Source organism: Podarcis gaigeae (genome assembly GCF_964106915.1).
Source record: "Podarcis gaigeae genome assembly, chromosome: 14".
Classification (NCBI taxonomy): domain Eukaryota; kingdom Metazoa; phylum Chordata; class Lepidosauria; order Squamata; family Lacertidae; genus Podarcis; species Podarcis gaigeae.
The window spans coordinates 52,364,843-52,391,442 of record NC_139690.1 but is presented as its reverse complement, the minus strand read 5'-3'; the positions used below and the strand labels follow the sequence as shown (position 1 = coordinate 52,391,442).

Below are 26,600 nucleotides of genomic sequence, written 5' to 3'. Positions count from 1 at the left end.
CTGGGCACCATGAGGACTAGTGGCCTGAGATGGCTCCTTCCTTCTCCTTGCATTTGCCTGATCCTCCTTTTTGCAGCTGCCTAAGCTGGTCACCTGTTGCGTCCCGTCTTGGGGCAGGAATTTCTGCTCTGGGAGAAGGGCAGCCCCCTATTTCTCCATCCAGAATCTGTTTTCTGGGTGGCCTCCAGACCTAGGGGAGGAGAAAGCTTGCTCTCTCTCCTCAATTTCCTCCCAAAACGGGCATAATTTCAAAGACTTCTGTCACAGAAGGCTCGGTCCATTTCAGGCACTGGTACGCATGGTCTTATCCCTCCCATTTGCTCCCCACAACAACCCTGTGAGGCAGGTTAGGCTGAGAGAGGCATTGACTGGCCCAAGGTCACGCACGGAGCTTTGTCATGGCCAGGTGGGGAATTCGAACCCTGGTCTCTCCCGGCTCTTAGTGTGGCCCTCTAACCACCGCACCACATTGGCTGAATGTATATGGGACGGATATGGTGTTGAATGCATATGGGATGTGCATGGAGACATTTGCATGGTTCAGGATGAGTGCATCTCACATGCCATCTCACATGGTTGAAATTGTGCAAGTCATATCCAAGCAAGGCAGAAAGCTTAACCCCTTTTCCCCGCCACCCGCCGGGTCAACTTGGGGTTCCCCGGCACACAACAATATTTTGTTTTATTCCTCCATTTTTTAATTATTGAATTGCAAAATACTAATCCACACGAAAAGGAAAAAGCAAGTGTCTCAGGCATACAGAAGCTAAAGTAAATGGATCTGAGAACTCTGCCCCCCAAAACCAAAGCAAAATAATCTCTCTTCAATATTAGGAACTAACGGGGTACTAACCCAAGGCAAATTATAATACACTTTACCATTAACGTTGCCGTGTTTGGTTTATTACATTAACTTGTTTACTTTCTGTGTTATAGGGTACAGATGGTGTGAAATAAAAAACCAAAAACACCAACCCATCTCTGCTCTCTATATGCCAATCTGCGCCATAAACAAATCTCTGCCATGTTCTTCATTATTATGCATATACAATTAAGTCATGCCGCATTTTGTAGGAATTATAGCATTGTTTGGGTCCCTGTGACACTTTGAATCTGTGCAATCGTGTTTCCTTTGCAAGCCTTTCTTGGGGTTCCCTAAGTCTGTTCCTTGTTTTGCAGATGGGTTTTATCTTGGCAGCCACGCAGGGCAGCCGCCCTTGCACCCCCAGGGCCCCCCCTCGAGGACGGCAGCCAGCCACGGGCCCAGCGCCCTCCACCGCGAGAAGGAGCTTGGGCACCTGCCCAGGGCCTCGAAGGACGGCACCAGGGATGTTGGCAAGGAGCGGGCATGCCGGGGCGACGTCCTGCTGGCTGGCCCCAAGAAAGAGAGCAAGGCCCGGGAGGAGCCCAGGCCACACAGCGTGGTGGACCTCACCCAGGACGCCAAGCCCGACAGCGACAGGAAAGTGAGTGCCCCCGACAAGGGCGCCAGGGCCGGGGAGCAGCCGCTGCCCCCCTTCCTGGCTGAGCACGCGCCGAGTCGCGGCGCCCACGGCGGAGAACCAAAGTTCAAGAACCCGCTGCAGACCTCCTCGCTCAGCAACTGCAATGGCGGAGGGGACCCTCTGGGGAAAGCGCTGGGCTCGGAGCAGGACCGTTGCGCCAGGGACCCCGCGCGGCACGACGAGAACATGAGGCCTTCCTCGCACTCGGAGCGGCTGCGGAGGGGGGATTCCGGGGCGGGGGCCGCTGCCTTGCACGTGGCCTGCAGCTGCCCCTCTCCGGGCCAGCCGGGGAAGCTGGCCCCCGCTTCCTCCGCCTTCCCCCCGCAGCCGGTCCATTCCAACATGTACACCATCTTCCCTCTGGCCAAGGAGGCCGGCAGGGAGCACAAGGTCATCGCGCCCACCTTTGTGCCTTCCGTGGAGGCTTACGACGAGCGCAGCGGACCCATCCAAATCGCCTCGCAGGCCCGGGACAACGGTGGCGGCAAGGTGAAGGAGAAGGACCCGCCGGCCGCCCGGGTGGGCGTCCTCCAGGCCTTGCCCGAGAGGTGCCTGGGCGATGGTGCCCGCAGCCTGCTGCCCCCGGACTTTGCGGCGCACGGCGATGCCAAGAGGATGGAGGTTCTGCGCGAGAAGGGCTCCGTCATCCGGGCCACCTCCACGGCGCTCAGGAAGCAGGGGCCCCCAGAGACGTTCCTCAGCAGGCCCCGGCTCGGCTCCCCCGAAAGCAGGGGCGACTTCCTCGCCTCCAAAGACTTGCTCAAGCCGGGCTCGGAGTCAGAGCATCGCTCCTGCGAGCGGGAGCGGTTTCCGCGGCCTGGCTGCAAGGACGCGGCGAAGATCTATGGCACTTTGGACAGTTCTTCCTCCTCTTCTTCTTTGTCATCCGCCTCATCCCGGGGGCAGCACCTTGACCACAGCCAGCCCCCAAAGCCCTCCGAACAGAAATGGAAGCCTTTCGACATGGGCAACTTTGCCACCACGCAGATGGCGGTCTTGGCGGCACAGCACAACCAGGCCAGCCGGGCGGAGGAGGAAGCCAAGAAGGCGTACCTTGACCCCGGAGGCCTGCAGAGGACTGTGGTGACGGCGACACGGAGCACGGAAGGCCTCCATCCTACCTCTCACGGAGAAGGCTCGGCCATGCAGAGCCTCATCAAGTACAGCGGCAGCTTTGCCAAGGAGGCGGCGGCGGCTCGGTCGGGCAGCGGCAAGAAGAGCCCCTTCGGCGGTTTGGGGCACATGAAGGCCGACCCCGCCCTGCAGGCTTCGGCCAGGATCCAGCAGCTGCTGCCCCACCAGGCCAGCAAACAGCTGAAGAAGGAGCCTGAGCGCCCCGAGAGTGCCAAGTCGTTTGGGCGCGAGAGCATCGGGTCGCAGGGCGAGGGGGAGGTGCGTCATCTCCCCGTGGGTATCGCCGTGGCCGTGGCAAGGCAGAAGGACAACAGTGGCGGCGGCGGCAAGGTGGGGCCGGGATTGGCGGACCGCGATCGCGCCCTCTCTCTGGGCAATGTCAAAGGTAGGTCACCCGATGGGGAGGGTGGCTGGGCATTCTCTGGCGGGTAGCAGGTGATGGTAGAATTGAAGGAAAGGCCGGAGATTTTCCTTCTAGGAATACTGCCAATAGAAATAAAGCAAAATACAAGACCACTGCTTATGTATTCAATTACGGCTGCAAGAATACTGATAGCTGCAAGTTGGAAATGTGAAACAACACCTACAATAATAGATTGGCAATCACTCATGCTTGAGTACTTTCAATTAGCAAAGCTGACCAGAAAAATCAGAGGAGCCCCAAACCAAAAAAGATTTAGAGAATGGAGACTATTCAAAGAATATATAAGATTGTATTGTAAAAATGACGTTATCCTAGCAGAACCGAATGATACTTGTATATAATAAACAAATGGAATAAATATACTAGAAATATAAACAGGAAAAGTTATAAAACAAACTGTGCGATAAAATTAAGACACTAGGAAAAAGTACAACAAGAATGAATGGAAGTTTCTTTCAGAAGACTTTATTAGAAAAGACAGGATGTTATAGCCAATGTTCATGTGCTGGTCCAGGGGGGAGGTTACCGTGGGGCAAGGTCCAGGACCTGAGTTGAAGGTCGGCAGACAGTCCTCCTCGGGCAAAGCAGGGTCCACAGCGAGGAGCCGGGCAAAGACAGGAACTCTGGGGGAACAGGACTGGATGCTGGCCGAAACAGCTCTTCAATGATGACGTTGCTCCCGCAACCTGGGACAGGGCTGACTGGCCTTTATCTTCTCTGAGGCCAGGGGCGGCCCCGGCCCCCAGGAGACCCGCCTCTCCTGGCCTTAAGGCGAGCACTCCTCCTGGGAGAAACCAGTTCCCTTCGCCTCTCTGCCCTGAGCCTCTGCAGTTCAGGAGAGGCTGAAGGGTTACTGGGCCCAGGGGGAGACTCACCTGTAGGCACTGAGTCCTCAAGCACCTCTGGAGCCAGAGTGGGATCACCTGGTGCCTGTTCCTGAGGCTCCGGCACAGGTGCAGGCGCTTCAGAATCAAGGCCCTGCCCCAGTTCAGCCGGCCCTGGAGGCGGGGACTCCTGTGCAGGCTGGGATTCCTCCGGTTCAGCCTCTGAATCTGATTCCCAGGCCATCACAGCTCATCTCCTCTTGTTAACTCTTCTTTGCTTTTTTATTTTTATTTTCTTTATCTTTTTTCTTTTTGTGTTTAATTTTGCTGTAACTATTTGTAATGTATATGTAAGATGATATTTTAAATCAGTAAAGATGAATTCATATAATAAATAATAATTAAAAAAAGAATTGTAGGGTTGATGGAGGGGAACCGAAGGCTCAGCTAATGCTACTCCCTGCAATGCAGGAATTAGATCAGGGGTCAGCAAAGTTTTGTGGCTTGGGCCGGTTCGCGGTCCCGCAGGCGCATTGGTGTGCTGGAGTGCGTGCGCATGCACAAACGCTATTTCCCAATGGGAAGCTGGCCAGCATTGCGAAAAGTGGTCCCTGCTTTGCTCTGTGCCACTTTAGATGGATGATAGAGTTTAGATGACAGATAGATGATAGAGTGAGTGAGTGAGTGTCTGTGTTTCTGGGCAAAATGGAGGCTTGTTCTTTTGGTGGTGCTGGGAAAATCCATTTCTGGGTGTCTTGTTCTGTTTTTAATGCTCAGCTGTTTGTCCCAGAGCGTTCTTTGCCTAACCGTAGCTTGCCCAAGAGTGAAAATCAGGTCTTGCTCAAGACCTCTGCATTATTGCACAGGAGCCAACCAAGTGGGCAACGGGGGTCCACGGGCCGGTTAAATGACCCCCCATGAGCCGTTTGTGGCCCATGGGCCTTAGGTTGCTGACCCCTGAATTAGATGGATTGGGCTGGATGGGTGTTGCTTGTGGGGCTGTGCCCTGCGGGTGTGGCACAGCCGCTGTGGGTTCATAGATTCCGAAGGGGCCTCAGAGCTCACCCAACTCGCTGGCAAAGCTAGACGTCTGTGGCTGAGGCTGGCGGTCGGACTTTGTAGTCCCAACGTCTAGGGAGTGTTAGGTTGGCCAAGACTGGTGTGTTGTGCTGCAGTGTCTAGCAGGTGTGGGGCGATGTGCTTGGGGGGGGGGGTTCTGTTGGTCATGAGAGGGGGCTTTGGTGCCCAGCAAGGCCTGTTGGTCCTTCCTAGGGCTGTACGATGCAAAATGAACGATGCAAAAAAATGAGTTTTATGGGCATTTGGGTTTATAGTTTACAGGCAGATTTCAGTATTTTCATGTTGCAGAATTAAGATTATTCCTTCTTTTTGAGTTCACAGCACACACCCACCCCACACATTGATCCTACGGAATATATGGGTTTTTTTTGTGGTTTTGCAAAGACGCCTTGAGTTGCCTGCGGGGAGAGAAGGCGGCTGATAAATTTAATAACCAATAGTGATAGTAATAACTCCCTAGGCCGGAAGGGTGTGTGTTTAAGTCTGAAAGCTCTCCTAGCATGCAAAGGGGGGGTCTGTGTTTGTTTGTGCCCTTTGCAGACGTCCCAAAGTCCTTGCGCAGAGACGTGGCTGGTTACTTGCGAAGGTCTCTCTCCTTTGTTTTCCAAAGGCTCTGAGCTTCTCTCTCAAACAAGCACCCCTTTATCTGTGAACTGCCACATTTAATTTTTGCGAGAGGTGCCGTAATCACCCATGGCTCTTACCATACTGAGCGGAGTCTGGTCAAATTTTTATTTCCCACGAGGTAGAAACTGATGCAACAGGCCAGGAGGGCATCTCCGGAACTTGCAATAAATTAGACTGGCCATCGGGTGTCACTGTTGTATCACAAAAAGGAGTAAACAGTTATTATATTTGAGAGAGAAAATATGTGCAGTATACACTGTATATGAGAGAGACTGCCTGACCCTATATATGCTTACTCATGAGAAAGCCCTACTGTGCTCAGTAGGGAATGATGCAAAATGACCGCCGGTTTCTTTTAGCTGGGTCTCTCCTGCGTTTTGAAAAACAAATCTCTTCTTGACCACTGTCAATCAAAACAAGCTGAAAATCTGCTGTTGGCGTCGGTAGCCATCTTTTAGCCTGAGTAATTGTGAGGGTTGTGTCTGTGTGTCACTTAAGTTCTCTGTAATGTTGGTCACACGGCTCCTTCTTTTTTTGAGAAAAGCAATTTATTGGAAGTGTTGGCCGAGCCAGGAGGCTGGCGTTCAGCTGGTTTTACATGGGTCTGGGATATAGGCAGGGCCAGTGGCTTTTGGCAGGTTCACCCCATGGCAAAGCCCAGCATTTTTTGGCCAGTTTGGAGGTGTGGAATGAAGCACAAAACCTGTTTATTCAGCTGATGTGTGTGTCTAAAGAGGCGGTTGCTGGGGAGGGGGCAGGAATACAACACGATCTAGCAACTGGACCTAAAAAAAACTGATTTGTTTTCTGTTTGCTTGGCTGACAACCTGTGTGTGTGTGTGTGTGTGTGTGTGTGTGTGTGTGTGTGTATTTTATTTTAATTTTTAAAGGCATAAACTCCAGCTGTGCATATTTATCCAGGACAGTCCCCATTTCATGGTCCTGCCTCTGGAATATCTGCATCCCTGTTCAGCTTTGCTGGGTCATTTGAGGAAAATTGTCTTAGAGCTGTGCTGAAGAGCCCCATTTCTTTCTCAAGAACTCCTAGTAGACGTTAGGTTCCTGAATGATGTGTTGGCAGTGGTGGTAGAGCAGGGGTTGGCAACCTAAAGCCCATGGACCACAAGCGGCCCATGGGGTTGTTTAACCGGCCCATGGACCCCTGCCGCCCGCTCGGTCGGCTCCCGTGTGCCACGCTAAACTGGCGCGGAGCAGAGTGGGGACCGCCTTCCATCATGCTAGTTGGCTTCCCATTGGCTGCAGGAAGCTCCTGCAGCCAATGGGAAGCTGTGCACGCCTCCTCCATGCCAGACGAAGCATCAGAAATGGCGTTTGTGCCTGCGTGTGAGCGCGTGTGCACACTCCGGCCCACCGTGGCATCTGCAGGATTGTGAACCGGCCCAAGCCTCAAAAACTTTGCCGATCCCTGTGGTAGAGGATAAACCTGATTTTTTGGTGTCAATGCAGCGTTCGGTGCACAGCCTGCCATTTTGCACTATACATGGGTACATTTTGAACGATAGATAGATAGAGGGATGATAGATAGATAGATAGATAGATAGATAGATAGATAGATAGATGATAGATAGATAGATGATAGATAGATAGATAGATAGATAGATAGATAGATACATGATAGATAGATAGATAGAGATAGATAGATGATAGATAGATAGATAGACAGATAGATAGATAGATAGATAGATGATAGATAGATAGATAGATAGATAGATAGATAGATAGATAGATGATAGATAGATAGATAGATAGATAGATAGATAGATAGATAGATGATAGATAGATGTTAGAGTGAGTGAGTTGTGTCTGGGCAAAATGGAGACTAGTTCTTTTGGTGGTGCTGGGAAAATCCATTTCTGGGCGTACTTGTTCTGTTTTCAGTGTTCAGCTGTTGTCCAAGAGTGTTCTTTGCCTAACCATAGCTTGCCCAAGAGTGAAAAACAGGTCTTGCTCAAGACCTTCGCATTATTGCTCTTATTTTAAAGCCGGACGTAGCCATTTGCTGCATTTTGTGGAAACGGCCCTGAAATCACTTCGCTGTGATGTGTCCTATGTGGAGATCTTGAGCAACCGGCTACTCCTAGCGAGGTGGTGGAAATGTGATCATGGGGTGATCTGTGGCAATAGGCTGCTGAGAACAAAATGGCGCTGGTTGTGCTCAGGTGAGGAGCAAAAGGAAGTAGGAACATGACCAGAGAGCCTACCCACACACCACGAAAGATTCCTCCCACCAGCGGCAACTGTGAACATTTAATGGGTTATTTTGTTAGAGGGAGAATCTGGTTCAAATGTTGTCTGGCCTTTTTTGGTCCCAACAGCCCTGTGTGGGGACCACAAAATATATATATAATAATAAAAAAAAAATCACATGAATGAGCCACACTGGATTCCACCATAAACTTGGAAGCAGCCCTAGAAGGGGAATGTAGGAAGCTGCCATATAGTGGGTGAACCCATTGAACCATTGAGTGCAGCATTCTAGGCTCTGAATGGCAGCAGTTCTTGAGAGTCTTGGCCAAGAGTCTTTTCTCAGGGTTTGCGGCTTGGTTCCTTTTAAACAACAGGTGCTCAGAACCAAAGCTGGGATAGTCCATATGCAAACCATGTGGTCTACCGCCGAGCAGTGGTTAAAAAAAAAAAAGTATTTGGGGACATGCCCCCCCCTTTCTAGCATAATGAGCCAAAATGAGCCGCTGTTTTGTGGCAATAATAATTTTTGTTTAGTCGTGTCCGACTCTTCGTGACCCCCTGGACCAGAGCACACCAGGCCCTCCTGTCTTCCACTGCCTCCCGCAGTTTGGTCAAACTCATGCTGGTAGCTTCGAGAACACTGTCCAACCATCTCGTCCTCTGTCGTCCCCTTCTCCTTGGGCCCTCCATCTTTCCCACCATCAGGGTCTTTTCTCTTCTCATGAGGTGGCCAAAGTATTGGAGCCTCAGCTTCAGGATCTGTCCTTCCAGTGAGCACTTAAGAATGGAGAGGTTTGATCTTCTTGCAGTCCATGGGACTCTCAAGAGTCTCCTCCAGCACCAGAATTCAAAAGCATCAATTCTTCGGTGATCAGCCTTCTTTATGGTCCAGCTCTCACTTCCATACATCACTACTGGGAAAACCATAGCTTTAACTATACGGACCTTTGTTGGCAAGGTGATGTCTCTGATGATGATGATGATGATGATGATGATGATGATAATAATAATAATAATAATAATAATAATAATAATAATAATATAAATAAAATTTTATTTATACCCCGCCCTGCCCAGCCAAGACTGGGCTCAGGGCAGCTAACACCAGGTATAAAAACCATTGATTAAAATACAACTTAAAGACAAGATTAATGTACAACATTAAAATGCAGCCTTATTTCAGTAGAAACTCAAATCAAAAACTTTTTGGGGATGAAAACGTCAAATCTTCACCAGGGTTTTGAGTTGTACATGGGTGTGCTGTGCAACAGAGAAGGAAAAGGAATGAGAGACATGATGAAAAATCAAACCTGTAGCAGAATTAACTGACAACTCACATTACTGTTGGGTTTGAGGGTCAGGGAGTCCGGTCCATTTGCCAAATTGAACAGAAGCTTTGCACAAAATATTAGAGCGTGAATTATGTGTAGCAGCGCCGTGTCAAGGCTGAAAGCCTTTGCAGTGTTAACATCACTGGATGTAACTCTCACAAAATTAAGACCGCGTGGTCTGTTCATCTCCCTCCTCCGTGAGAAAAAGTATTTACAGAGGAACCTTGGTTTTCGAGAGTCTCGGTAGCCAAACGTTTCGGCTTTTGAATGCCCAAAACCCGGAAGTAATTGCCTCTGTTTCTGAACGCTTTTCAGAAGTCGGACAGCTTCTGAGGTGCATTTCTCAATGGAATTTGCTGACCGCCCTTTGCGCCTTGGTTGTCGGACGGTTCAGAAGTCGAACGGTCTTCTGGAAAGAATTACGTTCAACAACCAAGGTTCCACTGTGTTGCCCACTGGCTAGCTTTTAAGTTTAGGAGCCCCACATGAAAAATGACCCGTATTGTTAAAATGCACACAGGATTTGGCTCAGAAAGGCATTTTTGCACACCGACTGAGGTTGCTGAGATTTGGGAGGGGCTGGCGCATGCATTTGAGTGTGAGAGAGGTAAAACCAAGAGCGAAGGCATCTTAATTCTAGAATTTGCAGAGAGCTCCTTAAATTTACAGTGGTACCTCTGGTTGCGAATGGGATCCGTTCTGGAGGCCTGTTCGCAACCTGAAAAGAACGTAACCCACGCCTGCACACATGCGGGTCGTGATTTGCCTCTTCTGCGCATGCGCGTGATGTCATTTTGCGCATCTGCGAATGCGTGAGCGGCGAAACCTGGAAGTAACCCATTCCATTATGCCGCGGGATGCAACTTTAAGCAAACGTAACATGAGGTATGACTGTATAGTCAAGAGGAGCAGGATTCCAGCCAGCTGAGGATGCCGTTCCTTGCCGCCAGCTCGCAAGGCATGCGCTGTCCCATGTTCACTGGTTGCCGTGCAGCCTGCCTGCCTCTCCTTCCTTCTCTGGCCACTCCAAGATGTGCTGCTGATGCTCTCCGAGGCAGATGCGTTGGGCCTGGCGGAGCGAACCCTCCCTCTTTGCGCTTCAGAAAGGGAGAGGCAGACTTGGACGTATCCATCAGTCCGTCTGCCGCCGACGGTCAGGCCAGCGCTTTTGTTCCGGGGCCTCGGTTTTTTCTGGCAGACGTCCCCCTGCTCTGCCTCGCACCCGGTTCCCACAGCACCCCCCCTCCCCGGCCCACTGGAGCCAGGAGACGGGGAGGGGTGGTGGCTGCAAGCCCACGGAGGGGATTTGTTTGTCTGAGCTGGTTTGGAGAGAGGGGCCCCCAACCCTTGCTCTGCACCGGAGCCCACCCCACCCCAGCCGCCCTCCCCGGCCGCGTTAAACATAATTTACTGAGCAGAACTAAAAGCCTGCAAACAAGGCTTGCATTCTGCCAGGCTGCCCGGGCGGTTGCTAAGCGATGGAATTGGCTTTCAGAAAGAAAACAAGGCCTGCCTTTCTCTCCAGCCACGTCCGCCCCCTTTCCCCTCGTCCCGGTGTGCCAAGAGACGTTTTTGCTAATAACATTAGTTCGCTTGCGCCGAGTGGAGGGCGCTTGAATGCTCAGAAGCGTTTTCCCCCCACCCTTAAGAGAAAAGCCCAGGGCTTTACTTGGCTAATCTCCTCGTATTTGGCAAGTAAACCTATACTCCTTTAATGCAGGGCATCGGTTGCCGAGGCAACGGGGGCCAAGGTTGCTCCCCACCCCTCTGGCTTTAGCCTGCGCATAACTGATTGAATCTCGAAGGCGCTTCGTGCGTCAAACGCCGGGCGTATTTTATCGAGACAAGACCGGCCATTGAGTTGCCAGAGACAATTGCCGGCTTGTAAATTGCAGGGGGGGCTATCCTGTTGCAGGAATGGGGAGGGTGACATTTATGAGCAAGTGGGGGGGGGGAGAGAGAGCAAAGAGCATGCTGGCTGTTATCCACCCTCCTTATTTTTTGCAGTCAGGCGTCACAATGAACCGCCGCAGCAACAAATAGTTTGGAATAATAATAATGTAGCTTGCAAAAATAAACACCGCGCCAGTTGTTTGTTTGGTTTCAGGCCATTTTGGCCCATGCAAGAGTGGCAGGGAGTGTGTGTCTGTGTGCAGGAGACTGAGTCCAGGCTGACTCCAACCCAGCAGCCCCCCTGAAAAGCGGCTGAGCATTTCATTAAATAAATAAAATGCACTGCATGGCGGGATGGGTTAGTGTGGTGGATGCGCCATTGCGGCGAGCGGCACCCCCGAGGCTGCCTGTTGGCTGGGCTTAGTTAGCAGGTGCAAAAATAACCCCAAATCAGCTGGCACCAAGCACTCCGCCTTTGGGTTGTGGACTCCGGCATGCATTCCAGGGAAGGTTTGGTGTCACTGGGGAAAGAAGTTTGGGAACCTGAAAGCAGCGAGGGTTGGTCCCTCATATGCTCTCCGTGTTTTTGCCAGCAAAACTAGCGAGGTTTTTTGAAAATATTTCGCAAGTGAGCCCTTTATGACGCAATTATAGCCCTGTGTGCATTTTGCTCAGTCAGTAGAGCACAATACAGTGGTACCTCGGGTTACAGACACTTCAGGTTACAGATTCCGCTCACCCAGAAATAGTACCTTGGGTTAAGAACTTTGCTTCAGGATGGGAACAGAAATCACATGGCGGCAGCGGGAGGCTCCATTAGCTAAAGTGGTGCTTCAGGTTAAGAAGAGTTTCAGCTTAAGAACGGACCTCTGGAATGAATTAAGTTCTTAAACTGAGGTACCACTGTACTCTTAATCTCAGGGTTGCAGATTCGAGTCCCACGTTGGGCAAAAGATCCTTGTACTGCAGAGGGTTGGGCTAGATGACCCTTGTTGACTCTTCCGAATCTCCTCTCCTCTGATTCTATGGTTTCATTTCCTTCTGACCTGACTGTTTAACACTCTGTAATATATGTACCTTACGCAGGTGGCGTTGTGGTGTAAACCACTGAGCCTTGGGCTTGCTGATCGGAAGGTTGGCAGTTCGAATCCCTGCAACGGGGTGAGCTCCTGTTGCTCAGTCCCAGCTCCTGCCAACCTAGCAGTTCAAAAAACATCAAAGTGCCAGTAAATAAATAAATAGGTACTGCTCTGGCGGGAAGGTAAACGGCGTTTCTGTGTGCTGCCCTGGTTCGCCAGATGCGGCTTAGTCATGCTGGCCACATGACCCGGAAGCTGTACGCCGGCTCCCTCAGCCAGTAAAGCGAGATGAGTGCCACAACCTCAGAGTCGTCTGTGACTGGACTTAACTGTCAGGGGTCCTTTACCTTTACCTTTAATATATGTACCTGCAACACAGGATAGGACTTTGTGCTGATGGAGTCGAGACCATCAAGCCATAAGAAATGTTCTAGACTTTGAAGGTGCCACAAGATTGTTTTTCCTGCAAAAGGAGATCCCCTCTGGAAACTGCAACTCTCCCTCTCTTCACACCAAGAGTCCTTGCTTTATAGCCTCTGTGTGATTCCCGATCTCTATTTGCTGGGATGTCGCTCAACTTATTTTTTAGAGGGCGGAAAATATCTGTACCTAGAAAATCAGCAACAGATTTTCTCCTTGATTTGGTTTAAAAAGCAAACAAACAAACCTTTCTTGCGATGCCTTGTTAAAATGTTAGCTAGACTCGTCATACTTTAGGGTTTGCATCCCTTCAGCAGAATGAGCGACGAATTCAGCAGCGGAGAGTGAAGTCATACACATTTCCATCTCCAGAGGGCAGAGGGACTGTGGGAATCTCTGGGGAGTAATTGCGTCATGCACCTCATCCCTCCAAAAATGCATGAACGTCGAACACCAAAACACCAAGCAGCCTGCCATTTTGCACAGCGCAGCTGGCAAGTTGCACTTCACGTTTCTCTAGCATACTGTATCTTAAATCTGAAGTTGAAACAAAATAAAAAAAATTCCTTCCAGTAGCACCTTAGAGACCAACTAAGTTTGTTCTTGGTATGAGCTTTTGTGTGCATGCACACTTCTTCAGATACACTGAAAGAGAAGTCACCAGACTCTTATGTACCTCAGGTTAAGAACTTAATTCGTTCTGGAGGTCTGTACTTAACCTGAAACTGTTCTTAACCTGAAGCAGCACTTTAGCTAATGGGGCCTCCTGCTGCTGCTGTGCCGTCGGAGCACAATTTCTGTTCTCATCCTGAAGCAAAGTTCTTAACCTGAGGTACTATTTCTGGGTTAGCGGAGTCTGTAACCTGAAGCGTATGTAACCCGAGTTACCACTGTATAGTGAGAAGGTGGGGTGTGGTATTACAGTCATACCTTAGGTTACAGATGCTTCAGGTTGTGTTTTTTCGGGATACTTCCAGGTTTCGGTGGTCACACATGCACAGAAGCGCCGAATCGCAACCCACACATGCACAGACACACCACTGCGGGTTGCGAACACGCATCCCGCACGGATCACGTTCGCAACCTGAGCGCCCACTGTACTTAGAAGGGTGGTGGGAATGGGTGATTGGCTGATAGGTGTGGTAAACAAGTTGATGTCTGTATCACCCATGAAAGCTCTTGCCAATAACAAACTTAGCTGGTCTCTAACGTGCTACTGGAAGGATTTTTTTTTTTACTCTGTTTCTACTACGGCAAACCAACATGGCTACCTACCTATAACTTCAATCTGAAGGTGTGCTGTTTTCTTTTCCTTTAAATTAGTGCAAAGCAAGACTGTTCCACAGCAAATCCACACCGCATACAGCTGATTTTTTAGGAGACTTCAGCTCCAGTAGAGTTGGAAACGATGCACAAGGGTCATCCAGGGTCAACCCACTGCCAGTGCACAAATCACAACTAAAGATGGGGAGAGTGGTCCTTCATAGGAGAATAATGCCCCACTTTTTGTCTGCAGAAGTTGGGCTCTCCCTTCCTTTTTCCAGTGCGCCCGCTTGCCTGATTTGTGAACCTTTGGGTCTTCATTTCCTTTATTCTTGGGAGGCTGTGCACATCAAAACCAGATCAAAAGTGCAGTGGTGTAGCGTGGGGGGTGCAGGGGGGCCGGCCGCACCGGGCGCAACATCTGGGGGTTAGGGTTAGGGGGCGCAAATCCACGGGTTAGGGGGCACAAATTACTTGCCTTGCCCCGGGTGCTGACAACCCACGCTAAGCCACTGCAAAAGTGTATGTCTCTGCTTAATGAATTTAAGACTTCTGAACATTATAGGACTATAGCCTGGGTGCCAGTTCTTTTTTTCCCTCCAAGTGTACGTATGAGGCATTGAAATGTGAAAGAGCAGCATATTGTACTTTTTGTCCATCAAATAATTTTGAAAAGAAATCTAAAAGTGCACATGCAGTTAATGATGCCATTAAAATGTGCTGATAGCGATTTTCTAAATATAAAGACCTATACAAGTTTCGTTCTTCCCTGGTCGGCTGAACAGTGCAGTTTACTCCTCTAATTCTGAGAGTGTATTGAATCTGCTCCTTCCCAGCATCCTAGACTCATTTTTCCTAGTGCGAGGCTACAATCCTAATCCCATTTACCTGGGAGTAAACCCCATGGAAGTGAAAAGGATTTACTTTTGAGTAGACATAGGATTATGTTGTTAATCTGCCCCTCGCTTCCTCCAATCCCATTTTAAAAGCAATTAGGCAGAGTTCACTTAGGTGTTACTGGTGTTATTTAGTAGGAATCTAATACTGATTTTTAAATCGTCATTTTGCATTGACCAACCGGTTTTTGCAATAATATAGTGGATGCATTTTTACATTTCCAGGGTTGTCAAGTAACTGAGCGAAAGATCAGGGATGTGGGAATGTTGCAGTACAAGGAAAGAGGGCTGGTTTTCTGGCACTGTGAATGTTTATTTTTCTTTACCTGAATGGCATTACAGTGGTACCTCTGGTTACATACTTAATTCGTTCCGGAGGTCCGTTCTTAACCTGAAACTGTTCTTAACCTGAAGCACCACTTTAGCTAATGGGGCCTCCTCCTGCTGCAGCGCTGCTGGAGCACAATTTCGGTTCTCATCCTGAAGCAAAGTTATTAACCTGAAGCACTATTTATGGGTTAGCGGAGTCTGTAACCTGAAGCGTATGTAACCCGAGGTACCACTGTATGTATTTATATCTTTCTTTCGTCCCAGGAGCTCAAGGCTGTATATAATAATAATAATAATAGTAATAGTAATAATAGTAATAGTAATAATAGTAATAATAATAATAATAATAATAATAATAATAATAATAAAATAAATAAATAATAAATAAAATTATTTTTTGTACCCTTCCCATCTGGCTGGGTTTCCCCAGCCACTCTGGGTGGCTTCCAACAAAACATTAAAAATACAATCTTGCCTTCCTCCATGCCGCCTTTAAAACTTTCACAGCAGTCCTTTGAGGTAGGCTAGACTTGGAGTGGGTAGCCCAGACACCAGAGTTGTGAAACTGCATGTGCTTAGAGTATTTTTTGGTTGTTTTTATTTATCAGGGTTGTCAGCTTTTCTTTGTTTTTGTCTTCTGTAAATATTCAGACTCTGAAGTCTTGCAGTTGAAGCAAAGGGCTGGGGCTGTTTCATGGCTGTGTGCATGTTTAGTTTTCTTTCCATCAATGGCACTATATATTTAGAGCTTGCTTTCCCACCCAGGAGCACAAGGTTGAGTACATTGCCTTCCCCACCCTCCCCTTTTATCTTTGCAACAGCCCTGTGAGGTAGGCTAGGGAGCAGTTCTTGCCAATAGATTGCAGGTGTGGGTAAGTACAACCCAGAAACAGTTTACCAGGGCCCAGGAAATCCTGTTGGCATCCCTGCGAATAAGAACTGGAGCCCATCGCACAATCTGTCTTGTTGCACGAAAGCAGTCCTCTTATCAGGAGGACAACATCATTTCCAGAAGCAAAATAAAAAAATTCCTTCCAGTAGCACCTTAGAGACCCTCTAAGTTTGTTATTGATATGAGCTTTCGTGTGCATGCACACTTCTTCAGGTAAAAATGCGCATGCACACAAAAGCTCATACCAGTAACAAACTTAGTGGGTCTCTAAGGTGCTACTGGAAGGATTTTTTTTTATTTTGTTTCAACTATGGCAGACCAACACCACTACCTACCTATATCCAGAAGCAAATGATACACTTCCCAGCTGGGTTGCGTGAATCAGTCTTGGTTCTTCGCGACATTGAGTCCTGTGTGATCCAGAAGCTTGCACACCTTCATGCCTCCTGGTAGATAAGACACCGTACCTAAAGCATAGCTTCCTGCGGGCCTGACATTGACATGTGGCAGCTGCCCGCAGGACCTACAGCCTCAAAAGAACAAAATTCCCAGGCGGCTGGGCCTGGAAGCTCAACTTATCAATGCCCTGCAGTGCTTCCTGATGTGAGATTGCTTTGGGACATTGTGGGGAATTGAAGGAGAGTGTTTGGGCTTCACATGAATTTCCCACAATGTGCTGAACTGATGTGTCAGAGGACAGTGTGGGAATTTTAAATGCCAGCTCCTAGCTGCTGTTACTGCCACCACCAAGTCAACCTAACCGGGTCGAATGATTTAGGAGGGGTCCCTTCAGCATCTCCAAAACTGGAAGCCCACCTTGGTTGCGTGATGAGTTCCTCCCTTCCCCCCATGGAAATAAAGACACATGGCACTATTATTAAGGTTAATGGGCTAAATAAGGCCACAACTTTATTGGTTACAGGTGATGAGCAGTATTGGCTTAGGCATTGGTCCTCACAGACTATATCCGACTTCAGCCCGTCTGCTTGAAGTCCAGGAAGGGTTAACCACCAGTAGGGGAGTCCTGCGTATGCACATCAACTAGGAACTCCCCCGGGGTCACTGCTCGGGGGCGTGCCTTGGGCCCTCACCTCCCCAGGCTTCGGACAGGGTCACGCCCCCCGGAATCCTTTTTCGGACTACCCTTCAATATGTGGGGCAGGTGATGGCGCTTCCTCTCCTCTTCCATCTACAGAACTACAGTGGTACCTCAGGTTACAGACGCTTCAGGTTACATACGCTTCAGGCTACAGACTCCACTAACCCAGAAATAGTACCTCAGGTTAAGAACTTTGCTTCAGGGTGAGAACAGAAATTGTGCTCCTGCAGTGTGGCGGCAGCTGGAGGCCCCATTAGCTAAAGTGGTGCTTCAGGTTAAGAACAGTTTCAGGTTAAGAATGGACCTCTGGAATGAATTAAGTACATATCCAGAGGTACCACTGTATACCAATACCAATGCCTAACTGCCAATACCCAGAAAGTTGTGATGATTTGCTACGAGGTAGGCAAAAACCAAGTGGCTGGTGCCAATTTGCCAAGTGGGAAAATTCCTACCAAGTCCCTCAATGGCAACCAACCAAGGTCCATAGGAAGGTCAAGGAACGAAAACCTTCTAGGCGGGAGGGTGGGAAACAGGAATAGCTGGTAGGTGGCAAAAGAGGGAGATCCCTGGCCACGCCTCCATTAAATAGGGCCACCCCCCGCCCCCAGAGCCAGCCGATTGGCTGGCCAGGAGGTGACGCTGCTGGGGATTCCCCCAATTGCACGGAGGCTGGGCGTGAAGCCCACAACCACACCTCCTCTGCAGGTGGAGGTGGCTCTCTCAGGACATAGATTTGCACCATAAGTTGGTCCTCTTGTGCTCTGCTATGGCCTTCCCACAAACAACCCTGGGAACCGCAGTTTTGTGGGAGCGGGGCGGAACTAGAGCGCTCAGACCCACCCCAATTCCCCTGGCGTTTATCTTGCTCTCTTGCCAACTGTCCTCTGCTCGTGACTTCCAGGACACGGACGCTCCAGCGAGGACTGTGGGGACGACCGCCCGCGCCACCGAGACAGCCACCTCCTGGCGAGTCGTCTGGAACGAGACCAGGAGAAGCTCCTCAGGTGACGTCCCTGTGGGTGGGCTGCGTGGAGCTCAGGTTGTGCTTGGGGGAGCTCCTTGGCAGCTGAAGTTCCAGGAATGTTGGACTGCAGGGAAGACCTGGGCTGCTGGGCGGCTTCTTCACAATTCCGTGTCTCCATTTGGTGGGCGGAGGAGGAACTGAATGGGGGTGGTGGAAATGCACCTGCCGCTGCTTCTGGAAAACATGAGGTGTTGCCCCCCCTCTTTCCTGTTTTGTGGCTTCCGATTGGGGCATCTGGTTGGCCACTGTGGAAAACAGGATGTTGGACTAGATGGGATCTCTCTGGTCTGTTCCCCTCCTCCTCCTTTTCCTCCTTCTCCTTCTCCTCCTCCTCCTCCTCCTCCTTCTTCTCTCTCTCTCTCTCTCTCTCTCTCTCTCTCTCTCTCTCTCCTTCTTTTTCTCTTCCTCCTCCTCCTTCTCCTCCACTTCTTCCTTTCTCTCCCCTCCTCCCCCTCCTCTTTTTATTCATATATATCCCGTCTCCCCCCACCCCTGAACCAGGACTCAAGGCGGCTCACAAAAATTTAAGCAAAGGCAGATGAAACACATATAGATGAGAACATGTAAAAGGTTAATGTTAACGAGCAATTAAGCTACCTGTGGGGGTTAAAGCAATACAGAAACCAGATTCGTTAAAATACAGATAATGTAACAGCAAAGCTCTTTCCTTAAAAAGCAGTCAGTTCCCACAGGACTGCCAGAATAATAATAAAAAAATCTTTGCCTGCCAGAGGAAGGGAGCAAGTTTGGCCTCTCTAAGGAGGGAGTCCCAAAGCCTTATGTTCTTAGTTTAATTCCTGTGCCTTTGAATAAATGTCAGCTCTGTAATATGTCCCCAGTATACCAGTGCACCAAAGTTTCAAAGATACTTTCATTATTTTATCACTTGTGGTTTGCTGCCCTGGGCTACTTTGGGAAGGTGGTCAGAATATACTTTTAATAAATAAATGTGGAACTTGAAATTCAGATTTTGTTTTTAAAAAACAGCACAATGCATTTTAAGCTGTGGTTATGATTAATTTGGTATATGGTACCATAATGGCACTTCCCGGCACTTTATAACAAGGAAGCAGAAAGTATCTACAGTTACTCTGACCCCCCAACAAAACAACAAAAAAGCCAGCCCACCCCCAATTTGGGCAGCTTAGGGTTGCATAGAACAGATATTTATAGGTGTGTCGGGACTGTGGAACTGAAAGTAAATTCCTGGGCTGAGCGTGTGCCCAGGGGAAGATGTATATAGTGCCCAGAATTGGGCACAGGCCTCCAGATGTGATCTGAGGAAGACAGAATAGTGTGGAATATACAGAATATACTTCTGTTGATACAGCCTAGAATAGCTATGGAAACTTGCGGCTGATGGGAGTTCTAATCTAAACACTTGGTCCATAGACTTAAAGGCCGCCTTCGACAGTATCCCAAGAAACTGTCTATGGAAGAAATTAGAGAGATGGGGCATAGATAGAAGGCTGTTATGGCTTATAACCCAATTACACCACGGGTCGTCGGCTAGAGTGAGACTCACACCGGCGGGAAACCTATCCAATGAGGTCCCAATAAATAGAGGAGTGCGCCAAGGCTGCATTTTGGCCCCACTCCTCTTCAACTTGTTTATTAGCGACATGAAGCTCTTTCTGAGTGAGTCTCAAGCCAACATTCATGCCCCCCGCCTAGCTGATTTTCGCTGCCCTCTGCTCCTATATGCTGACGATGCAGCGATCCTTTCCTACACTAGAGTCGGTTTATGCAGAGCTCTAAAGATTTTTGCGGCTTATTGCAAACTCAACCATCTGACAATTAATCATGGAAAATCTAAAGTACTGGTCTTTACCAGGTCTCGGAAAACTTACAGCTGGAAGTTAGATGGAGTCCAATTAGAACAGGTTTTCAAATTTAAATACCTGGGAGTCTTTTTTCACTACAACCTAAGCTGGAAGCCACAGATACAGTATTTACTGAACAAAGGGAAAACAATACTTTACACTCTACTCCAATTTTTTGCGGTCGACGGAGCCTCCCACATCCCTTCTGCATTGAAGGTGTACCACGCAAAAGTGGTTTCCACCCTCTGTTATGCTGCCCCACTCTGGGCCCCAGGGTCCAATTTAACATCACTGGGGACATTGCAGAATCAGTTTCTCCGTCGCCTCCTGAAACTCCCTATGTGTGTGAGCAATGCAGCCATACATCTGGAGCTAAGGACTGCATCATTGGAGACTGTCATCTGGAAGCGAGTCTTTGGCTACTGGCTGTCCAGCTGGCATAGGCTTCCCGACCATTACCTCTTTCAGTGCCTCTGGCGGGATGACTTTGTTAATCCGTGGGTAGGAAAAATCCATGCCAAACTTCTGAGCATCGGAATTTCCCCAGCAGACTCCTTAAAGATGAACCTACGCTCAGCCAAAAGCCTTATCGAGCAAAGATTAGCAGACATTGAAAATCAACACAACCTCTCCAGGGGTGGGGGTGTCTGCTCCCCCAGGTATCATGGAATAACCCCACCACTTGGCCTTCCATCATATATGTCATCTCTTTCATCTGTACCACACCGACTTGCATTTATTCGTGCAAGGTTCAATGTTTTTCCATCGAACCTGCTGAGCCACAGATTTCCCAAGGGTTTGGTGTCTCCGCTATGCGAGTGTGACGGGAAAACAGTTGAATCTCTTCCACATATAATGTTCAACTGTCCCTTACATAGCATAGCCAGGACTAAATTCCTGGGTCCTGCTTTACTGCGCTTGGTTGGCAGGCCTGTTGAGTCACATGCCGCACTGCTTTTGCAGGATACAGATCCTTCTGTAACTCTGCAGGTGGCGAGATTCCTGAATGCGGTTATCTCACACACAAAAACCACCAAAAAACAACATCAACAACAAAAACTAATCGGACAGTTATGATGAGAGTGCATGACGGATCTCGTCTCCAGTTCTCCTTTTTCTGTGAACCGTCCCTTGGATTTTTCCGGGCCCCAAGCTGTTATTTGTCACTGCTCAATGACCCACCCTTGCATCGTGGTGTTCCCCTTCTGTTGTTAGATGTATTGGTTTTTATGTTTCTGTGCTTTTAGGTTTGTACATATTTTATGGGCTAATAGCCGTAAATAAATAAATTTGATTTGATTTGATAAACACTTGGTGGGCACCAGGTTGGCAAAGGCTGCCCTCGCTCCTAATCCTTTCGCTCGTCTTTCCTCCCCTTAGAGAAAGCAAAGAGCTGGCCGACTTTGCGCGGATACATCCTGCCGGCTGCACTGCGAACGGTTTGAACTCCAACCTCATGGTGACTGGGGGCCCCCCCTTGACTGGCTCAGGGCGGTGGTCCGCTGACCCCGCGTCCCACCTAGCGACTCACCCGTGGCTGCCCAGGACCAGCAGCTCCTCCATGTGGTTGGCGGGACATCCCTACGGTGAGTCTGCTGGGCAGGATTGGACCGGCACCTACCAAACGTGAGGGGCAGGTGGGTGGGCAGGCAGAAGGTCTCGGCTCTTGTGGGGAGGGGCAGCATCCGTCTGGGCAAATCATCTGTGAAGGCCTCACCTGGAGGAGTTTCGTTCAGGCGGCACCATTTCCTGGACTGCTGTTTCCAAAGACAAGGAGCCAGGTCATTCCTTTATTCACTTATAGGCCATATTTCATTGGAAGATCATAGGGCAGTTTGCAATATGCCGTATTGGCACGAATATAAGCCGCACCTGAATATAAGCTGCTCCCTTAAAATTCCGCAGGCACTCACCCCCATTCCGTTTTACTGTATGTCTGTTTCAACAGTGATATCGTAAAAGCCCATTTTTGTAAGGTTGCGACTTTAAGCCTCACTTTAACTTTTCATGGTCGGACTTTCGAAAAAATTGCGGCTAAAATTCAGGCCAATACAGTATAATGCATAGCATAGTAACAGACTTAAACAATACCCCCCACTCCCCATAGATGGTTGAATTACCGTAGATTCCGGCGTATAAGACGACTTTTTAACCCGGGAAAAGTGGTTAAAAAGTCGGGGGTCGTCTTATACCTCCGAGGCAGCAGTGGGAGGCAGACGGCTTTCTCCTGCCCAGCATATACGACTGGGCTTGGGTCGTCTTATACGCCCAGTCGCCTAATACGCCGGAATCTATGGTAGCCAAAGGCCTGGGAGAAGAGGAAGGTTTACTTCTCGCACCTCAAGATACGTAGTGAAGGCGCCAAGAGAGCCTTGAGAGGGAGAGCTTTCCACAAATGGGGAGCCACCGCAGAAAAGGTCCTGTTCTCGTGTTGCCACTCTCCGGACCTCCTGCGGAGGAGGCACACAAAGAAAGGCCTTGGATGGTGATCACAGGGTCTGGGGTGGTTCAGATGGAGAGAGGTGGTCCTTGAGAGAATTGTGGTCCAGAGCTGTTTAAGGCTTTTTGGGTCAGAACCAGCACTTTGAATTGGGTCCAGAAATTGATTGGCAGCCAGGGCAGTCAGGCTGGGATCACTGAAGCCGTCTTGCCCTGGTGAGCAACCCGGCCGCCAAATACTGCACCGGCTGAAGTTTCCGAACCGTCTTCCGAGGCAGCCCCACGTATAGTAATCTCTAGTCCTTTTTCTCTTAGGTCTCGGCCACCCTTCGTTGCACCAAGGCATGACTCCCGGCTTCCCCGCTGGCATGGGGGGAGCACTTCCTTCCGCCTACCAGTTTGCCAGGGACCCTCAGTCTGGCCAGCTTGTCGTGATCCCCAGTGAGCACCTGCCGCACTTTGGTGAGTACCTAAGCGAGGAGCGATGGCTTGAAAGGCTCTTTTCTGGGATGGAGGAGCTTTTGGGACGCTAGAACTCCCTTCTTCACCCTCAAGAGCCCAGGGCCCAAGCCATGGCTGTTTCCCTTTCTTCCAGCTTGGCCCTAAGGCTATGTTTTCCCTAACCTCGCTCAGCTGTCCATCACTGATGGGCAGAGTTCAATCCTGCGGGGAACATCGTGCCCAAGCAGATCCCTGCAGGCAGAAGGATTGAGCCCTCTGTTTATCGGATACGATAATCTCTATTGTCATTGTCCCATACAGAACAACAAAATTGAAAAAATCAGCATCAGACATTCAAAAACCAACAAGCCTGCTACCCCAGCCTGGTTAGCCCCCTAAAAGCTCTGATACCCCATAATTAAATACAATATACTCCCATAGAGACTACCTTACACTGCGTTTAAAACCAAAATCGCATTTGGATAGAAACTGTTTCTCAGGTGGCTAGTCCTAGTCTTTATGACCCTGTACCTTCTTCCAGAAGGCAGAAGCTGAAAGAGATCATTTCCGGGGTGCGCACTATCCTGCGCTATCTCTGCCGCTTTCTTATGACACCTGGAAGCATAGATTTGATCCAAGGTGGGAAGAGTGCACCCAATTATTCTCTCCGCAGTCTTTACAACCCTGGACAGCATTGTTTTTTCCCTGACCGTGCAGCTCCCAAACCACACACACAGACCATAAGTTAATACACTCTCAACAGTACAATGGTAAAATGCCATCAACAGGTCCTTGGAGAGATTATTTTTCCGGAGGATTCTCAGAAAATATAACCTCTGCTGTGCTCTCTTCATCAGGTCTTTGCTGTTTTCTCCCCAGTTAGGTCATCTCTCAACTCCATTCCCAGAAATCGAAACACGGAGACTTGTTCCACGCACTTCCCCTCAATAATCAGTGGCTGAATATTCAATATACATTTCCTAAAGTCCACAATAATCTCTTTTGTTTTCTTTAAGTTAAGGAGTAAGTTGTTTTTCCTGCACCACTCACCCAACTGCTCAACTTCCTTCCTATAGGCCACCTCCCCCTCTCCAACCGTGATTAAACCAACCACCGTTGTATCACCTGCAAACTTAATGAACTTATTACTGGGGTATTTGGGGGCACAGTCAGCTGTATAGAGCGTATATAAAAGTGGGCTCAATTCGCACCCCTGCGGTGTCCCCATATTCATGATATCCACAGGCATGGAGGGTTGAGCTGTCTTGCAAGCGAACAAGACCTCTCTTGCCAACTCTTGTGGGTCGGCTTTGACAGGCAGGTCAGATCACCCACCTACCAGACACTATGACACCAGTTGATTGACAGGTCAGTGATTCCTGTCAGAGTTGGCCCACTGGGGTGGAGGAGATAAAGATTTGGATAAAGATATGTTTTTTCAAAAAAGTGTGGTCAGATGCGGGGGGGTGGAATTGTTTGTGGTCCTTAGGGAGAGAATGCTCAGTCGGCAGAGCACGAGACTCTTCCTCTCAGGGCTGTGGGTTTGAGCCCAAGGTTCGGCAAACAATTAAAGCAAAGATTATGGGACAATGCACACAGTGACTTGCGTTCTTGATCACACGCAGTCTGTAGTCCGCTGGCAGTAGGAGTACAATGTGTGTGTGTCTTTAAGTTAGCATCTTACATTAAAAACCTGACAGTACCAAACTATCGAAGGCTTTTCACCAAAGCCAGACTAAACGTCTTTCCTTCTGCAGTGTTGGATGGCAGGTTGAGAGGAGTTCCCTACCAGGACAGACTTTGCTCGTGTGCTCAAGACATTGATTCCATAAAACATATTTTGTTGCATTGTGCAAAATATGAGCCAGCCAGGGCTGAACTGATACTACCCTTGCTGGTACCTTTCCCGGGAAAATCAGAGGCTCACTATGTCAGGTTCCTATTGGAAGACCGGACAAATGCTAGAACATTAGCAGTGGCAAAGTTTTTATCGGTGGTTGCAAGAACAAAATGCTTGTTTAACCTGGAGGTAGGCTGTATGAATTGTATATTGCTTTGTAATGATTTGTTGGGTCTGTGGACCGTAATAAAGACTGATGATGATGAACAATTCCTGCATCATCATCATCATCATTATTTATTGAATTTGTATTGTGCCCTAAACCTACAGGTCTCATTGCAGGGGTTTGGAATCGACGACCCTCCCAGCTCTATGCTTCTATGAACATGTTGTGGTCTTTTGTTTTTTGAGTAGCGGTGTTGTTGTGACTTCCTGTCTGCCTTGTCTCTCTCCTCAGCGGCGGAGCTGATGGACCGTGCGCCACCCCTCTGGCCCGCCATGTACCCCCCGGTGAGGAGCTCCTTGCAGCATGCGCAGCAGCTGCAGCTCCTCTCTCACCAGCAGCTGATCCGCCAGCACGAGCTGTACATCTTGCAGCAGCAAGCCGCCCACGCCATGGAGCTCCACCGGAGCGCCCAGCTGGTGGTAAGTCCCCCAGCGCAGGGGCAAAACTGGCAACCCACTCTGGCGACGCCAAAGGCCCAAACCGCACCAGAGTTTTCTCCTTTCCGAAGCGGAAGGAACCGGCTTTGCCCAACAAGGTGCCCCCTCAATGTTGGAATCGACTCCCACTGTCCCCGACTGCTTTTGACCACCGGCGATGCAATCCAAAACAGGCCCCTGGTTGGGCAGGTTGTTGCTTGAAGGTCGGCCTGCCACCTTCATGTCGTGAATTCTTCGCGGCGCTTTAGCAGAAATGCTCAGTGTTCCAGGTTCTTCAGTGCAATATATTTATTGTGAGCTATATATACAAATAGGGACGCGGGTGGCACTGTGGGTTAAACCACAGAATCTAGGACTTGCCGATTAGAAGGTCAGTGGTTCAAATCCCCGCGACGGGGTGAGCTCCCATCGCTCGGTCCCTGCTCCTGCCCACCTAGCAGTTCAAAAGCACGTCAAAGAGCAAGTAGATAAATAGGTACCACTCTGGCGGGAAGGTAAACGCACGGCGTTTCCGTGCGCTGCTCTGGTTCGCCAGAAGTGGCTTAGTCATGCTGGCCACATGACCCGGAAGCTGTATGTCGGCTCCCTCAGCCAATAAAGTGAGACGAGCGCCACAACCCCAGAGTCATCCACAACTAGACCTAATGGTCAGGGGTCCCTTTACTTTTAATCATTCTTTTGCACCCTTCTCTCCCCCTCTCGCCCCCCATGCAGGAGAGGTTAAAAGCGAGCGAGCAGCGGGCAGAGATGGAGGAGAAAATGTCCAAGCGGAATCTGGATGGTGCCAAGCCCGGCCTCACCACTTCCGCCTCGGGCCTCCTGCGCCGGAAGCCCCCCGTCCTGTCGCCCAGCACCTCTGCCTCCTATAGCAAGGCTGGGAGCCCCCCTGCCCTGTCCCCTCGGGCATCCCCTGTGCCCGTCCTCAAGGCGGAGGTGATCCAGAAGATGGAGGAGCCCCCGCTGCAGCCGGCCTACTCCTACCCTGCCACCCCCATCTCCCACCCTTCCAGCCCGCCCCCCGCTTCTCCGCCCCCGGCCCCCGCTATCCCCCCCAAGGAAGAGGAGGAGCCTGACGATGCCGAGAAGAAGGAGATGGAGAAGGGAGCCTCCAGCCCCTACCAGGCTTTGTTCCCAGGTAAGGGAGCCCAAACCTGGGCAGGGATCCCCCTTGCACTTTGATCCTGGCATCCTTGTCTTTGCTGCTTCCTTCCTTAGCTTTCTCCTGCTCTCCGCCTCCCCCCCAAAAAAGACTCCCCCTCCACCACTCAGAAGTCATCGGCATGTGAAAAATGTGTGGCTGGGGTTCTCCTGCAACGCGGGACCCTGAGGGTGAAGCAGAAACGAGGGGAGACCCAGCAGGAG

The 26,600-nt window shown here is 49.7% G+C and overlaps 1 protein-coding gene across 4 annotated transcripts in view; it reads left to right on the top strand.

Annotated features, from left to right (window-relative positions):
• The window catches only part of TNRC18 (trinucleotide repeat containing 18), a 129,114-nt gene that overhangs the window by 51,213 nt on the left and 51,301 nt on the right, over positions 1 to 26,600 (top strand). For all 4 annotated transcript variants that reach the window (XM_083711202.1, XM_083711201.1, XM_083711200.1 and 1 more), the window contains exons 3-8: positions 1,180 to 3,024; positions 17,910 to 18,012; positions 21,236 to 21,441; positions 22,610 to 22,756; positions 25,033 to 25,220; positions 25,953 to 26,373. In XM_083711202.1, the coding sequence (XP_083567328.1) occupies positions 1,692 to 3,024; positions 17,910 to 18,012; positions 21,236 to 21,441; positions 22,610 to 22,756; positions 25,033 to 25,220; positions 25,953 to 26,373 (2,398 nt within the window). In that variant the 5' untranslated portion in view covers positions 1,180 to 1,691. The remainder of the gene's footprint in view (positions 1 to 1,179; positions 3,025 to 17,909; positions 18,013 to 21,235; positions 21,442 to 22,609; positions 22,757 to 25,032; positions 25,221 to 25,952; positions 26,374 to 26,600) is intronic.